Consider the following 16,884-nt stretch of genomic DNA (forward strand, 5'->3'; position numbering starts at 1 on the left):
AAATTCCATTTGCCAAAGCTTTTGAAACGTGCTCTAGGAGCCGCCATTTTACTCATGCACACGACAAATAGTTAATATTAGCCACAATTTTTGCATATTCGTACCATCCAATGTGTCACGTCCCATGAACCTACTAGGAACCATCGCAATCTATCATTTTTGTATTTGACAACTTGGTAATGATAAATACTTTTCGTGGGATAGATTGCAATACTGTTGTCGAAAGCCCAGGGTTCAGCCCAGCAGAATTAAGGAACCATCCACAAAATAAGTTTCCCTATCAATTAACATACCTATATACGCAGATACGATGTCGTTTTCAAAAGTAAGACACGCAATCTTCAATTTCTTCTAAAGTATCTCGATGTATCAGTAACTCCAGGTTTCAGAGACTGTTGCCTTTAACATACGAGCTTCGCATTTCCAAGCGAAAGCAGAACCCCACACAGGTGTTGCACCCGGCTGTGCAAATATAAATAATACGGATGTCTAGGAGGCTAGTCCGATTGATTGAGAGGACAATTAGTGGTGCCACACAAATCGATAACATTTGACAGTTACCGACCATAAAAAATGTATATCGTCCTAGGGAGGAAACAAATCACATTTAAAGGATTAAATCTCGACAATTTCCGACTAACTTTAAAAGGCTACCAAATGTTCACTGGTGGGCAATAGAATTATTGACGCATCACACTGTTTAGCGTGTCATATTGTCTTTGGAATTACTGTTCAAATTGTTACGGAGCTTACTAACATCATTTCTATATTTCATGGTAAGTTTTTATATTTATTATGTAGCTAAAATACACCATGTATATGTATATTAATATATTGAATATTTTTTGTGGAACTCGTTTACATGAGTTAAACGTTATTTTAATATCCTTGTACATGTATAAGCACAGGAAGCCCAGGAACTATGATCAACTGTACGCTCTCCCTATGAGCGCGGGGGGGGGGGGGTATCGGCTGGTATCTAGTGTAAGAAATAGACAAGGGATGAAGGCTCCAGCCAGCTAACATTTTTTAAACTCGAAGAAACAGACGAAAAGAATGAAAAATAAAATCTAAAAAAATACCAGGTTGAAGAATATTAGTTGCTCCTTCAAATTTCGCCAAAGCCTTACCTACATTTTACCGATATCTGCAGAATAAATCAAGAAAACTACAGAAATTTACTCCATTTAGGAATTCCTAACGGTTTGCCCAAACGCACGGCACAGTTGAAGGCGTGGCCTGTTCAGCATTTGCAAACAACCAATCACAAGACTGGTTACGAACCACATCGAGGTCACGACTCGGTTAGCCTTGCTCAACTGGTTCGTAACCAGTCTTGTGATTGGTTGTTGACAAATGCTGAACAGGCCCCGCCTCCAACTGTGTCATGCGTTCGGACTAACCGTTAGGAATTCCTAAATGGAGTCAATTTGTGTAGTTTTCTTGATTTATTCTGCAGATATCGGTAAAATGTAGGTAAGGCTTTGGCGAAATTCGAAGGAGCAACTAATATTCTTTAACCTGGTATTTTTTTTAGATTTTATTTTTTATTTTTTTCGTCTGTTTTTTCGAGTTTAAAAAATGTGAGCTGGCGGAGCCTTCATCCCTTGTCTATTTCTTACACTAGATACCAGCCGATACCCCCCCCCCCCCCGCTCATAGAGACTGCGTATTACAGTTGATTATAGTTCCTGGGTTCCCTGTGGTATAAGTGATAACATTATTATTTTGATTTTTGATTCAGAAAATAGTAGAAATATGACGTCAATAACATATTAGTATTATTGTTACTTAATAAAATACGAAAGGTTACTCCCTCACACAATAGTCAAAATATTACGGAATGATGTTTTTTTCCTTGTAACCGACGAAAGAGCGTTTTTTTCTTTCTGGAACTCATTACCATCATTTATACATTGTATTAATTGTACACTACTACACAACAGTGGGTCATTAAATATTGAATTAATTTTGGAAAACTATGACGATTGCCCGTTTTGAATGTTTTGAATATTCTTTTAAAAAGCACTAAAGTAAATATTTTGGATATTAAATTATGTACAATTATTGAGTATATAACTATGTCAGACATAATCAATAAATTGTGTGTTTAATTTCCAAATTCATTCATTTCCCAAATGTGTATTTCATATTGTAAATTTCCAATATGAAAATTTCATTTTTGTTTTACTCTAAGGTTCGAGATTACGCAAAATAGTCAGAAGATTAATGTAAACGTTTATACTGTAAAATACTTTATTTTAGCTGGGATTAATTTTGGATGTTTTTGTATAAAATTTATTTTCACCAGTTGAATGTAAAATATAGGAAAAAGGGTATATTCGCTGGATTGTATTTTCACTGAACCACTCCTTCAGCGAAAATAGCGAAACACAAATACGTCAAACATTTTAAATTTTTTTAATTAAGTAACATAATACTAGAAGATATACCTTTATTTGATGAACGTTTCACCATTAACCTCGTGATGGGAGACTAAAAATGCCACCTTCAACAAAATGAAAGAAAATATCTGTAAATTGTATGTTTCAAAGCGTACGTGCTGCGAATTTGTGTACTAACTGCAAACACTTAATTTGGCAGTATATTACATTTACAAGAAATATTTAATCAGTAATTAGAGTGTTACGTCACCATACAAGACGGGGGATGATGAATACCGCAATTTGATTCTCTATTATTCGTTTTTGAGAACCACTTACAATGTTAGGTTATACATTTCTTAAGGCTCGTGTAGCGAAATAAATTGTTTTTGAATATTTAACCAAAAACGACCTCGACCCCCATTCTTCTCATGATATTTTCGAAATAATACCACAAAGCGCAGGGTCCGTCTTTTTTATGAAATTTAACAGTTCTCACTATTTGAACATAACATTCAATTCCACAATGGAAATCGATGGTCGATGGGAGGCATATTCGCAATCCGAACACACAATAACGAGATAAACGAATGTATGCGTGATTTATTTTACCTTTTATTTCCAATATTCAGAAAAGGGTATATAAACAGTCGATGTTCCACTGTCTCGCCATCATCAAGAATCGTGACCCGGTCGAGCAGTCATGTCTCGTCTACCACTTGTTTTATCCCTAGTGTACCTTCTTGTAGTATATGTTCGTAGTGAAGTGTACGAACAACCGCCTCCCAATCTGCCATTGGATGACCCAAGTCCTGACGTACCCGATAACGATGATGTTTACGAAGTGGATGGTGGAATCGATAAGCGTAGCGCAAGTATGAATCTTTTTTTTTATGCGTCATTGGGTTTCAGATTGCGCCTTTCCCTCAGTAAATGAAAACGATTCAAATGAGTATTATTCCTTCAAAACAGGCGAAATCTGCGTATTATTTTCAATTAGTTTAACAAATAAAATTGTTCATATATCTTTGCATGGTACCATAAAATGACATTTAGATACATACATGGCACAACTCATGTTTTGCCATGACCCATCCAATCTACCATCAGTATATTGCACGTGTATGGGCTTAAAATTATGGTTATAAGCATACTCGCTTTCCCTAAATTTATTTTGTTCCTGATCTACTAGGATTCGAATTTCTAGCGGATTAATTTGTTGTTATTTTGTACTTAAAAATAACAGGAAAAAAAAATGGTGTAATTGTAAGCCGACACAGAACCCACCCAATTTGTGTCACAAACAGAGGTCCTTTAATGTTTGCTAAATAGAAGATGGTGCGGAATATTTTATGATTTTGACACTTTTTAAATATGCATTTTTATATGTGAATAAAACGTCCAACGCGATTCTAAATACTTCAAAAGTAAGACCACAACCGCAGAACAGGATATTACCAAGTAACAAAACATTATTTTCCAACCGACTGATGATTGCCAACTTACTGGTCCGTATAGGTATGGTAGCTGACGTTTATTTTACATAAAATATATTAGTCCAATACAGTAACTTTAAATTGTTGGTAGTTAAAATGGATGACCGACGACTAAATCTTATGATCGGAAAAGAATATATGGTGGCTTTCGTACGCAGTACCACCGCTAATTTCGAATCCCGGTTTTACCATCCTGCAGTACATGTTCGTAGAGAATTGTACGAGAAACCGCCTCCCAACCTGCCCAAGGATGACCTAAGTCCCGATGTACCTGATAATGACGATGTTTACAATGCGGAAGATGGAGTCGATAAGCGTAGTACAGGTATGGGTCGTTTGATATACGAGTCATGGCTGTTGTTCTCTATACACATTCTGGCCAAAAACACACGACCGCAAAACTGGTTTGCATCATTTGAATACTCATCGGAGTACGACTCACCGCCTCATCTTATGCATTAACAGATAATTCAGAAGAAAAAACAAATTGATATGTCGTATAAAATTGTTTTATCTCCTTCCAGGTTTTGATTACGCTGATGCCCTGTCGGCGTCAGTGGAGTTCTTCGAAGCCCAGCGTTCAGGGCCAGTGCCTGAAGATGGGCGAGTGAAATGGCGTAAACCAGATATTGCACAGTTTGACAAAGGTGCGAACGGAGAAGACCTGAGCGGGGGCATGTATGATGGTACGTTGTATTCAGTTGTATTCAGAACTTTATTACGTCACATTAAAATAAGACAAGTCAATTTAATTGTATGATAAAGAAAAGCAACCACATATTTATATGATGTCATCATTCAGCACATTCAGCAACTGGTTTTCAAATTCTAGCTCTAAATAATTATATTCTTGATGCGCTCAACATAACTTTTGCTTATATTTACCAGACCTGATGACCCATTCAAACGATATTTTAATTCTACAACACATTCAGTTATTATTAGTGCGCACTAATCCTTCTATTCCGTTATCTGTTTAACAGCTTTTACAAACGCAATGAAACTTGGAAACCGTATTCATGACTCGTAAATCATCCTGTCCTAATTGCATAAACGATCGCTGTTCCTAAACTACGAATAATTGCCATAATATATAAAATAAGAAGAAAAGGAACAGACTATATTTAAAATAAAATTATTATCACTGACCAAGAAGCGCGAATTTTAAACAAATACACAATTTCATTAACTGGATTTAAAATAATGGAAAGACAAAATTTATTTTGTTTCAAAATTTTAGCTGGTGATCACATCAAGTTCAACCTTCCAATGGCCTGGACTACAACTATGATGGCGTGGAGTTACATCGAATTTGAAGATGCGTATATTGATGCAGGGGAAGACAAAAGCACCAGGGACCTTTTGAAATGGAATTGTGACTATTTCATAAAGTGTCACCCCAGTCCTGATGTGTTTTATTACCAGGTGAGCCAGTCAGTTTGAGTGCATATTTGGTAGATACCATAAGGGCGTACGGCACGAAACCGTTTTGCTGCAAGGTGCGCCCTCTAGCTTCGGAGCGCTTCTGTGACGTCACATAACGTAGATTATGACAAATCCTTTTCAGGTAGAAACTTTGGTTGTGTATTCTTTTGTCATGGCATGGTAGTAGTCATGACTTTTTTATTTTGAAACGTTATGACCACAGATTAAAAACAATAACAACGCTTCAAAGTGGCGTCCTTTAGACCTTTCATTGACGTCACGGAAACGTGTGCATTTTCCAAATAATTTCATGTACCTACTAAACCTGACCAGAAACAAGTAACTATTTTATTTACATCCTCCCACCACCAGGTCGGCAATCCTAGTGTTGATCACAGTCAATGGAATCGACCAGAAAACATTTCATCAACACGACCATCATACCCAATAGAGGACTCTGGTGCTGACGTTGCAGGTGAAACAGCAGCTGCTTTGGCTGGATGCGCCAAAGTTTTCGAACATTTCGGTAAGTATTAATGAGTCGATAGCAACAGACCTACACTAAAATAGACAACTTACTCGTATTAATATATATGGATATAACTGAGTTTCCCGACTTAAAACCTGACTTGGAAGTATGCCACGCCACATTCTGCTTTTCATTCTTGTGACACAACGTGTCGATGGCAATAAATCACATTTTTATTTCAGAAAACTACCATCCTTAATACAAACTCTGCTATCTTTATTACAAAACACCGCTTTCCTTATTACAAAACACCACATACAAAACGCTATAATTCACGAAACACTGAACGAAATTAGGCATAAGTAGCTGAATTAGAATTGAAATACAGTAAAAGGTTTATGTTATGTATTTGATTCTACCTAGTCCAGAGGACAGACCAATGCGCCCACCTTCAAATGTGACTGTTCGATATACTGTTATATGCTGTCTTTCCTTATTTGTCTGTTTGTAGCTTGGATTACAATTACTAATGCCAGACTTACAAACATTGACAAACTAAACTGTAATTATTTATTTCGTACTTTTTTTTAGATACAAACTACGCGTCAAAGTGTGAGGATAAAGCAAAGTCTCTCTTCATGTTTGCACTAAACCATCCAGGACTGTATCCCCCAACTTTATATTACAAGTAAGAAGTGACTGTGTTTGTTTGTCGGTGGCTACAGTTCTTTTGCTCTTGTTTTTCTGTAGTTCCCTTTTTTTAATCATCGGTATGCACAGTACTAATGATTTATAAGATACTTTACTTATTATCATACAAGGTGAACTAAAACTGATACCGACCAAAAATTGCATTTTTTTTATCAGTTCAGCCAAACCATGAAACTTTTTCCACTCGAATAATTCTAAAAAATAAATAGAGTAGTGAGAACTACGGAACTTTACTTTCACAATTAGAATTTGTTTATTTACTAGTTTATATACATTGCCGTAGTTAGTATGCGTACCGTACCAATATGACAAAACCGAAAGCATAGCCTAACTGCATGAAAAATTGTGTAATAAACTCCCAAACTGTTGTCACGGGGGAAATTCGTCTTGTCTCTATACACGTCTGCTAGAGATACCGGACCGGGAAAGTCACTAAGCTTTACAGTCAAATAGACGCACACAACGAAATACGTTTCAATAGCTAGTCTTTAGCCACATCGAGAACGACCAAGGACTTAGACCGTTTATTACGTATCAAAACTTAACCAATTACAGGGTAATACAAATTCTATAAGGCGTAGACTTCAATCATACAGCCAATCACACTAAGTACTAGACACGTCATATCTTTTGATTAATCGTTCACTATATTAATAACTGCAAATACCAAACTGTCAGAAATAGTAGTCCGGATGGCGACGGTTATATCGTAATTAGTTCCAAATCACTGAGTCAAGTTCTGTCCAGGACCTCGCATGAGCCTAAATGATGACAGATTATAGAAATGTGTTAAATGATATAAACCAGCTGCCCACTAGAGCTCAACTATAAGTCGTATCGGTGACCGATCTTTAGACAATTAGAAATAAATTATGACACTGTACTGAAATGCTTGAATAATTTGTGCATACCCGTGAATCGTTGAAGTTAATTATAAAAACGACTAATTTCTTTTGATATAATTATTTAACTGTAGATCAAACGGAGCCTGGGACGAGGTTGCATGGGCCGCCATCTGGATATACTGGTTGACCGGTGACGAGTGGTACCGACAAGAGGCAGTTAACTTATACGACTCGAAAAATCTGCACGGGAAATCTTACGCATACGGATGGAACGACAAGCGAGAGGGACTCAAGGTATGGTTTAGCATGACAATTCGTTATGGTCATTGTTACATTTTTGCCTTCTTTCACAGGATATGTTCAAAAACTGTTTGTCTTTATATAGATAAATGTACTTTGTTTTCTCAACCCGTATTGTTCTCAAACATAAATATTTAAAAACAATCAGACCAACTAACAGGTTTTAGAAAATGCCAAGTTAGATAAGAACACCTTTCAATTTCGATCACCCATGATATGCTCATTGGCAATAGTCCAACCTAGCCAGCCTACCGAAATAATTAATGGCTGTCTTGAATAGATGGAGTTGTGTTTTGACATCATAGTTTGTCTCGCCATTTTAATGTATTTTTTTGTAATTTTTTGTCAATTTTGAACAAAACATAACTTATCGTTGGCTACAGATTATCTTTAAAGATTATAAAGTTTTGTTTCGTAAAATGTGACAAAAGTTGACATTTATGTTAAATAAGGTAAAATACTAAAATATATTAGTGGAAATATCTCAAATAGTTAGAATATTAGACGACCTATTGTTCTCGGTATCTATAAATATACCAGTATCCATCACATGGTGGATGCTTCGTCACACATGTGTAACGGTTCGTGTTCTTATCTCAGCTTCTAATGGGCTACATTCACAAGGATATTAATACAGACCTTAAAAAGCAATACTTTAGCCATTTCAAATCATACATGAATGGTTGGCTGCCGGGTGGAACTGTGACTTACACGCCTAAAGGTCTTGCCTGCAGGGACGCATGGGGTTCTCTGCGATGGGCTGGTAGGTGACTTTATTTTACTTTTATATGTGCTGTCACATTTTTAGTCTGGTTGTTGATAGAATGAAGGTCATGTGCTTGTTCTCGTATGTAATTTTGAGTTTACTCAACAACATTTATTTTAGGAAACGTGCCATAGTATCTCAGGGAAACGAATTCCAAAATTATAGAATTTTATTAATATTTTATTGCAATTTTGTAGCTAGTGGTGTATGAAAGTTAATTTACAAAAGTTACGGTTTTTCTCAAGGGCGGTCACTCATCACGAAACTAGAAGTTGTAGCTTGAGGAAAGCAAGTTAGAAGTTGTTTCCTATTATAAGTATGTAGGTCTAGTGCTTTCTTCCAGGAACATTTGGTCTAAAGCTTTAGCGGACCAGGCTGGCAAAACGCTCAGGATTTTGTTATTGGTTTCTGTTAAACTTAATGAGGTTCATTTTGAAACTCATTTCAAATTATTTAATTCAATTATATCCCATATGCTGTGTTACGAATATGAAATTTAGAGATTTCAATACTACGACCAAATTGAAAAGGTACATAGGAAATGGTGCAGGAGGCTACTTGGGCAAGGTACTGCCAAAGAAGCAGTAGTTTGAGAATGTGGGCGACTTCAAATGTTTGTTTCCACCCTTAAACGTTGTATTAAGTTTTGGCTTAGAACTACGAGAATTCCCAGGCATGCCTATTCTATGTTATGTAACCTCAGTAACCTAGGCAGAAATAACTGGGCGACTTCTATTAAACACATTATGTATTCATATGGTTTTGGGTGGTCTGGCTCGCTCAAGAAGTTTAGCACAGACGTGTTTCTTTCTGAACTTTATTTCGAGTCTCTGACACACAGAAACAGTTTTGGAAAGCGAACTCGTTCTTGAAACCTAAATTACGTAATTAAATTGAGTTCAAGAGTGCCTTACAACCGCTGTGGGATTTTAAGAAGGATGGCGAAGGTTAACCTTCAACGGAGAGAGTCTATAAAGTCGGTCTAGCTAATTTTGTTGAGGATGAATATCATTTTCTGTTGATTTATCCAGCCTACAACACGTTAAGACGGGAGTTAATTCCCCAACATTATTCGTTCCAACCAACTATTGATAAATGTGAAAGGCTTGTAAATAAATAAATGGTGATATTCTACGAAATATTTGTATGTTTGTGTTCAAAGTAATTGAAGCCAGGAAACATGCTCACAAATTAATAGTATCATATTCTACTTGTACCTGTTACATTTTGAGTATTGTTTTGTAGTGTTTGTACATGAACCAGTGGCCTAGGAAAGCAATAAACTTATTATAATTTACATACATCTGTTTGTTGCATTTCAGGCAACTCCGCTGCCCTAGCAGTTATTGCATCCCATTACGGACTCAGAGCACCCGCATACAGGAACTTCGCCAAGTCACAACTGGACTATATTCTTGGTTCCTCTGGCCATAGTTTCGTAGTAGGATTTGGCGAAAATCCCCCAACTCGTCCCCACCACAGGGGAAGGTAAGAACAGCGAGGCAGCCAAGGAGTGCTTTAAGAAAATAATAACCAATTTATATATCCACTCGATTTTCTCGCTGATGTGACCGGAAAATTTAAATCAGAGTTTCCCTCCAACTGACAGTTTGACAACTCTCCTTAAACTTAATTCTCAAATGTTCCTTCTATCCACAACATTGTGTTCATTCTATATTCCATATGTGCCATATCCCAGAGACTGTGACAGGCCTCTGAGCTCTCAACTTTACATGAACCCCTCCATATGATCCCTACTCTTGAGACTTTAGCCCATTGATGCTTCGTAAAATTCACCTCCCAAGATGGTGTTTATAAGATACCTGATTTCGCTCTTTCTGCTCAAATAACCCTACCATTTACAGCAAGAAAAAGAGCATATAATTAATACATTCGTTTGATATTGTATGTTGAAGAATAAATTCGATTACAATTTTGCAGCTCTTATGCAGCACTTCGATGACAAATAAAAACACTCATACGTATGTGCAGTAGCGATTGCTATTGCAAAACAATCAGCGCAAATGCCTATTAGAGCAATGCATTCTTTCATTGAACAAGCGTTTGGTTATGTGCTGTTTTTAGTTCATAATAAATAACACGTTCTCGTCACGCCACAACCACAGCAATAGATTCACTATTATTCAACTCGCATTGCAAATATCGAAATATCGACACGTGCGAAGTTGATATTGATAACAATAAACATGTATTCATTCCTACCGGGTATTTTTATATAGCTCCTGTCCCGTGCTCACCGAGAAATGCACTAACTCCAACAGTTTCAACTATGATGGTGCGAATCATCACCTACTGCGTGGAGCTATGGTAGGAGGTCCAAACTGTTCTGATGGCTGGAATGACAACCGCAAAGACTACGTTAAAAATGAGGTGGCGTGTGACTACAACGCGGGTTTCCAAACCCTCGTAGCAGGTATTTAGTACTTACTTTGTGATTTATAATACAAGCATCTTCCGACTCTATTTTACAATTGCTGAATTTAAGCTGCATATTTCTCGCATGATCAAACCCGATAATAATTGACGGAACCCTAAGCTTATAATTCCAGAGAATCAGTGCATGTACAACACGCGTAGAAACATTATTTAGATGGCTCTGTGTGGCGACATATTATAACATCTTCCTTTTTCTAACAGTTATTTACTCTTTTCTTTGCCAGGTGTACAAAGCATGATATTGAGAGGCATACTGGTTTAACCTGGAATTCACGACCGGAGGTTTTTACCGTTCTCACATTTGAATTGCATTGGACTCGTATAAACTGTATTCATTGTAAAATACAACTTCTAGTAGCATTAGAATAAATATCATGAAAACAATTTACCAAATATGCATTTATTTGTTGACTGGAAGGTGGGTCACATATCAACAAATCGCTGTAATGATGTGAATGGATAATCAAAAGACGTCATTAGTTTTTGATGTGTAATTGTTCATTATTCAAACTATCCCGTTGTCAGAGACTTGCTATAATATTACAAGAAATTGTATGGCTATGTGACATCCTTCACAATACCAGTCAGGAGTGAGTCTGACCATTTTCCACTTTGTTATAAACTTAGAATTTCTGGTGTACTTAATTCAGACGAAAATTCGATTGGAAATAATTCAATTGTGAAATTTCGTTGGAACAACGAACTATTGCAAATTTATAAAACACGTGTTCTGGAGAAAACTGCTGAAATTAATTTATTGACTAATCAACTGGGGGCTCATAATTTAAACGAAACAGTTACCCAATTTACAGATATTTTAAAATAATCGGGAGAAATTATGCAAGTACAGATCCCTAACAAAAGATTATCTTCACACAGACAAAATAAACAACCATGGTATGATGAGGAATGTCGCATGGCAAAATTATATAAACTTTCCCGTTTACGTCGATATCGTGATACTGGTCGTGAGATTGATTTAAATAACTACAGAAGTATCCGTAATTCATTTCACTCACTGGTGAGAAAAAAGAAACATACATATAACGAAAAATTGCAGGATACAATTAGAGAAAACATAACAAGTGAAAAATGTATCTGGGAAACTATTAGAAAGAATAAGAGTAAAAATCAAATATCTATAATCCCATTACAAGATTGGGTCATGTACTTTGAAAAACTGTATAACCAGGACTCATGTAACAATAACATAGATCGAGAGCATCTTACTGAAGTTAAAAACTTTCTGTATAATTTTGATCCGCATTCTCCAGAATTTGGTGAAACTGACACGACATTGAATGTGCCAATAACGAATGAAGAAATTATTCAGTCAATACATAAACTTAGAAATGGCAAATCTGCAGGTCCCGACCTTTTAATCGCTGAATTTTTTAGATTTTCATGTGATGTGTCGATAACATTTTTGAATGCCCTTTTTAACTTAATTTTTAATACTGGTATTTTTCCAGAAGGTTGGTCAAAAGGTATTATTATTCCTATCCACAAGAAAAACAGTCGAAATGATCCCGGTAACTATAGAGCTATATCACTCATGAGCATATTTGGAAAAATCTTCACCAGTATCATTGAAGCACGACTATCAAAATGGGCAAGGGTTTTTGATATAATCCCAGAGACACAGGCTGGATTTAGGGAGGGCTATTCAACTATTGATCAAATATTTACATTATATGCCATAATTCAGAAACAGATAGCCAGGAAAGGGGGAAAATTGTATTGCCTCTATATAGATTTCCAGAAGGCATTCGACTCGGTTAACAGGGATTTTTTATTGCTTAGACTGGCCAATAATGGTATCAACGGAAAAATGTATGCAATTTTACAAAGTATTTATAAAGATGTCAAATCATGTGTTCGTGAAGGAAGAGTCACTTCGAGATTCTTTGAATTGAAGAATGGGGTTCGACAAGGGTGCATGATCAGCCCTATTTTATTCTCATTTTACATTAATGAGCTACAAAGCATGGTGGATGACTCTGGGTATAGAGGAATACAATTGATCCCGAACGACATGTTAGAGTTGTTTTCATTATTGTATGCTGACGACATTGCTTTATTTTCAAATTCTGTTTTGGACTTGAAAAGACTAATAAGTATATTGTATGAGTTTACAAACAAGTGGGATCTAAATATCAACTTAAATAAAACTAAAATTGTAGTATACAGAAATGGGGGATATCTCATGAAATATGAAAAGTGGTACTTCGAGAACAAGCAACTTAGTACTGTTAGTTCATATGAATACTTGGGATTGGTAATGTCATGTAAATGCTCTTTTAATATTACCACAGAAAATTTAGCTATAAAAGGCAAAAAGAAATTGATTGCAATCAAAAGATACTTAGGAAATATGCAATGTTTTAAAGCAGACTTGTATTTTAAGATTTTTGACACCTTAATTCAACCTGTACTTACATATGGGTCTAAATTTGGGGATATGGTCAATATCAACATTTAGAAAGTGTACATACATCTTATTGTAGGCAATACCGCGGTGTAGGTAAAAATGCTCCAACTTGTACAGTATTAGGGGATTGTGGGAGGCTACCCTTATTTTGTTACCATGTTAAAAGATGTGTGAAATATTGGTTAAAAATTACTAGCATGGATGAAAACAGATTACCCCAAAAAGCTTACCGGATGCTACTTTCACTGGACGAAAAAGGACAAAGGTCATGGACCACAGAAATTAAAAAATTGCTATTTAAATATGGATTTGGTTATGTCTGGTTTAATCAAGGGGTGGGGGACTCTGATATGTTCTTGTACAAATTTTGTGAACGGGTCAAAGATACTGGAATTACAGATTGGTATATAGACGTTTGTTCTGGCGAAAAAACGCAGTATTATAGGCAATACAAAACAAATTTTGGGATTGAAAACTATGTGTCATTGCCACAATTAAAATTGCGCAGAGCAATAGCAAGATTAAGATGTGCGTGCCATCCCTTAGAAATAGAAAGAGGCAGACATAATAATATCCATAGGGAGGGCCGTATTTGTCATTTGTGCCTGCAAGAAATTGATGATGAATATCATTTTTTACTAAAATGCACTGCATGGGACACAATCAGGAAAAGGTATCTCCCAAATGAGACACAACCCCAAAATTTGAATACTCTAGTACAACTATTAAGTTCCTCTAAAAGCCAAATCATTAACTCGTTAGCTCTATTTATTTATAAGTGTTTTTTAATCAAAGATCAAATGAGAATAACCTAATAAGCTTGTATGTATATATATATATAAATATCCCCATCACATTATTATATAGTGCTTATGTTATCTATTGACACCCTCTTCATCTATATTTTCATACATATTTTGTAATGTAAATTTATTTCTTGTCAATAATTAATTTGTATGATTGTAATGGGCCGGAGGCCATTATACAATTAATAAAATTATATTATATTACAAGAAACGATCAAGTAAATACAAGTTTTGGTAGTACATGAAACGTTCACCAATCTGAGTCATTTCTACGTCTCAGTGACACTTCTTTAATAGAGGGCGCGATTATTAGACTGGTTTATTGCATCATCAGTTTGGTCATAATAAAGTGAATGTAATAATAGTACACACTGGTTCATATTATCCCCATGCTGTGAATATTTGCCCTATTTACGTACATACAAAAATTATTCAAATAATTAACAAGTATGTCGATGGGCTTATTTTTTTTTGCAATGAGGATATATGAACAATATGAGCAATAACGAATATTCATTAAATTATTAATTTCAAAGCTTGGTACATAGGGGCTAATAGACCTTTAATCCCTAATGCATACTATGTAGTGGGGACCGGTAACTTTATGTATCGAAGAGAAGTTGAATACGTGGGAGATCAACTCGCTTGGCAGACTAAGCTTACACTGCCCCAATATTTAAATAAATAATTTTGACCTGTCTAATTTTGAATGATATTCTATTACTTTGGACTATAATGTGACATGTTTGTACATTTATTTTAAACACTTACATTAAAAAATATTGACAAAACAAAATGATGGTACAGTATACAGTTCAAAAGTAAGAAGGTTAAAATTCTGAGAAAGCCCAAGTTCAAAGGGATAACATTCAAAGAGAACTTTCAAAGAGAACGTTCAGGTTCAAAACGGGACCACAATGCAAGTCTACCCCCACCCCACACCCCCAAAGAAAAATAAAATAAAGAATGACAAATGGTATACTCCAAAATTCACCCACTTTTAGTTGTATTTTGACTGTGACAATGTTGTCTGTTCAATATTCATCACGTCTCTAACCCTTCTAATAAAAAATAAATACAAATTTGCTTTAAAGGATAAGTAACGGCGTGAATACAACAAGTACTTCCCTAATAAAATTAAATAGTTCAATATGTCATTATATATATTTGTCCAAAAATAACTGTTTTACATGTGAAAGGTATACTGTCACCTATTCGCAATCTCCAAAAATCTTGGAAATCTTTCCAAAACTGTTGGGCTACCCTACATTCCCAAAATAAATGTTCTATAGTTTCTATTTGCTGACAGCGGTCGCACTTGTTTATCATTTCTAATCTTAATAGTATACAAATAACAATTTGTTGCCCAAATACGATGGAGAATTTTAAATTGAAATAATCAGTGATATTGCCATATTTTGTGATAAAACAAGGACAAGACAAAAATTTACCATCCTCTGTCAACAAATCACTTACATACTTTATCTCTTCATTTAGCCATCTGTTATAACATACTTAATGCTCATTGATCAAAATATTCTCATTATTCCATAATATTTCTGATATTATTTCTTTGAGATTACTGGGTGGTTTATAAGCTTTTAACTGTGACCAAAATTTTAGCATGTCTCCATAAATACCTGGTAAGTTGTGGTGCAATTTAACAACCTCATAATTACAAGAAAAAGGAAACTTTAAACCCCCAAACTTATAAAAATAACTCTTTGGTATTAATCACCAAACAGCTTTTGTTTCGATATTACGTATTGCCCATGGTATTTTAAAAGCCTTGTTTAGAAGTTCTAAGTCAGTCATTTGTAGTCAGCCTTGACTTCTATCACCAATTAGGGTATTATTTATAATATGATGTTTCTTGACATCCCAAATAAAATTAAAAAGTTTTGACGCCGCTTCTGTTATTCTTGGTTTTGGAATAAAAATTGCATTCATAGAATATAATAAATTTGGTGCTCCCTTTTATGGACGAATTTCGTGACTTCCAAATATCAAATTTACTACTAATTTTAGGTATTTTTTGATAAACATTCAATTTTAAGTTTTCCTTTTTATTATGTCCTTGAAAAATTCCCAAATACCTAATTGGCGCAAAAGTGTGGTGTAATCCTTCGATTGATTGCCAATGTGTTTCCAATTTACCAAGTAATAGAAGCTCAGTTTTATAAAGATTAACCTCTTAACCAGGGAACCTGTGGAAATCTTTCAATATATTAAGAGAAACATTAACTGAATTATTATTTCCCAAAGTAAGAGTAGTATCGCCAGCAAAACAAGATTATTTTTATTATAACCATATGGCAATTGAATTCCCTGAAGCTGATCACATGATCTTACCACTATCGCTAATAGTTCTATCGCAATAACAAATAATGCTGTGAACAGTGGGCAGCCTTGTCTGATACCTCCTGTTAGACCAAACCACCCGGTTCAGAACCCATTATTTAGTACATAACTTTCAATATTATTATGAAACACTGATACCCATTTTTTAAAAGAATTTCTGAATCCAAATAGACCTAGTGCTTTATCTAAAAAGGACCACTCGAGAGTGTCGAACGCCTTTGTAAAATCGACGAAGAGAACCACTTCTGGTTTTTTCTACTTTCACAATAATCTATTATATCTGCGATTAATCTTATTTTTCGCCCTGGAACGAAAGCAGATTGATCTTCATGGATTAGTGATGGTAAATTTTCTTCAAGTCCTTTGGCAATACACCTACTTGCTATTTTGTAATCGCTATTAAGGAGAGATACTGGTCTCCAATTTCTGAGTT

General features: G+C 35.3%; 1 protein-coding gene across 2 annotated transcripts; it reads left to right on the forward strand.

The window, feature by feature from the left end:
- Positions 1 to 3,039: 3,039 nt before the first annotated feature.
- LOC100376002 (uncharacterized) lies at positions 3,040 to 11,246 on the forward strand. Of its 2 annotated transcripts, XM_085493989.1 has the most exons (11): positions 3,045 to 3,259; positions 4,080 to 4,205; positions 4,405 to 4,566; positions 5,121 to 5,305; positions 5,678 to 5,831; positions 6,366 to 6,462; positions 7,462 to 7,624; positions 8,231 to 8,393; positions 9,719 to 9,884; positions 10,637 to 10,830; positions 11,078 to 11,246. In XM_085493989.1, exons 1-11 carry the CDS (start codon positions 3,088 to 3,090, stop codon positions 11,113 to 11,115), a joined length of 1,620 nt encoding a protein of 539 aa, XP_085350115.1. In that variant the 5' UTR covers positions 3,045 to 3,087; the 3' UTR covers positions 11,116 to 11,246. The 2 variants fall into 2 exon arrangements, with proteins under 2 accessions (XP_085350116.1, XP_085350115.1); XM_085493990.1 differs by lacking the exon at positions 4,080 to 4,205 and having other exon boundaries at positions 3,040 to 3,259.
- The last annotated feature ends 5,638 nt before the right edge of the window (positions 11,247 to 16,884 follow it).

Source organism: Saccoglossus kowalevskii, chromosome 19 (genome assembly GCF_978046115.1).
Source record: "Saccoglossus kowalevskii chromosome 19, keSacKowa6.1, whole genome shotgun sequence".
Lineage (NCBI taxonomy): Eukaryota > Metazoa > Hemichordata > Enteropneusta > Harrimaniidae > Saccoglossus > Saccoglossus kowalevskii.

Excerpts from the sequence above, each read along its gene's own strand:
- LOC100376002 (XM_085493989.1), top strand. The coding sequence starts at position 3,088 with ATGTCTCGTCTACCACTTGTTTTATCCCTAGTGTACCTTCTTGTAGTA. Across the intron at positions 4,206-4,404 it reads AGTCGATAAGCGTAGTACAG|GTTTTGATTACGCTGATGCC; the intron begins GTATGGGTCGTT and ends ATCTCCTTCCAG. Across the intron at positions 4,567-5,120 it reads GAGCGGGGGCATGTATGATG|CTGGTGATCACATCAAGTTC; the intron begins GTACGTTGTATT and ends TCAAAATTTTAG.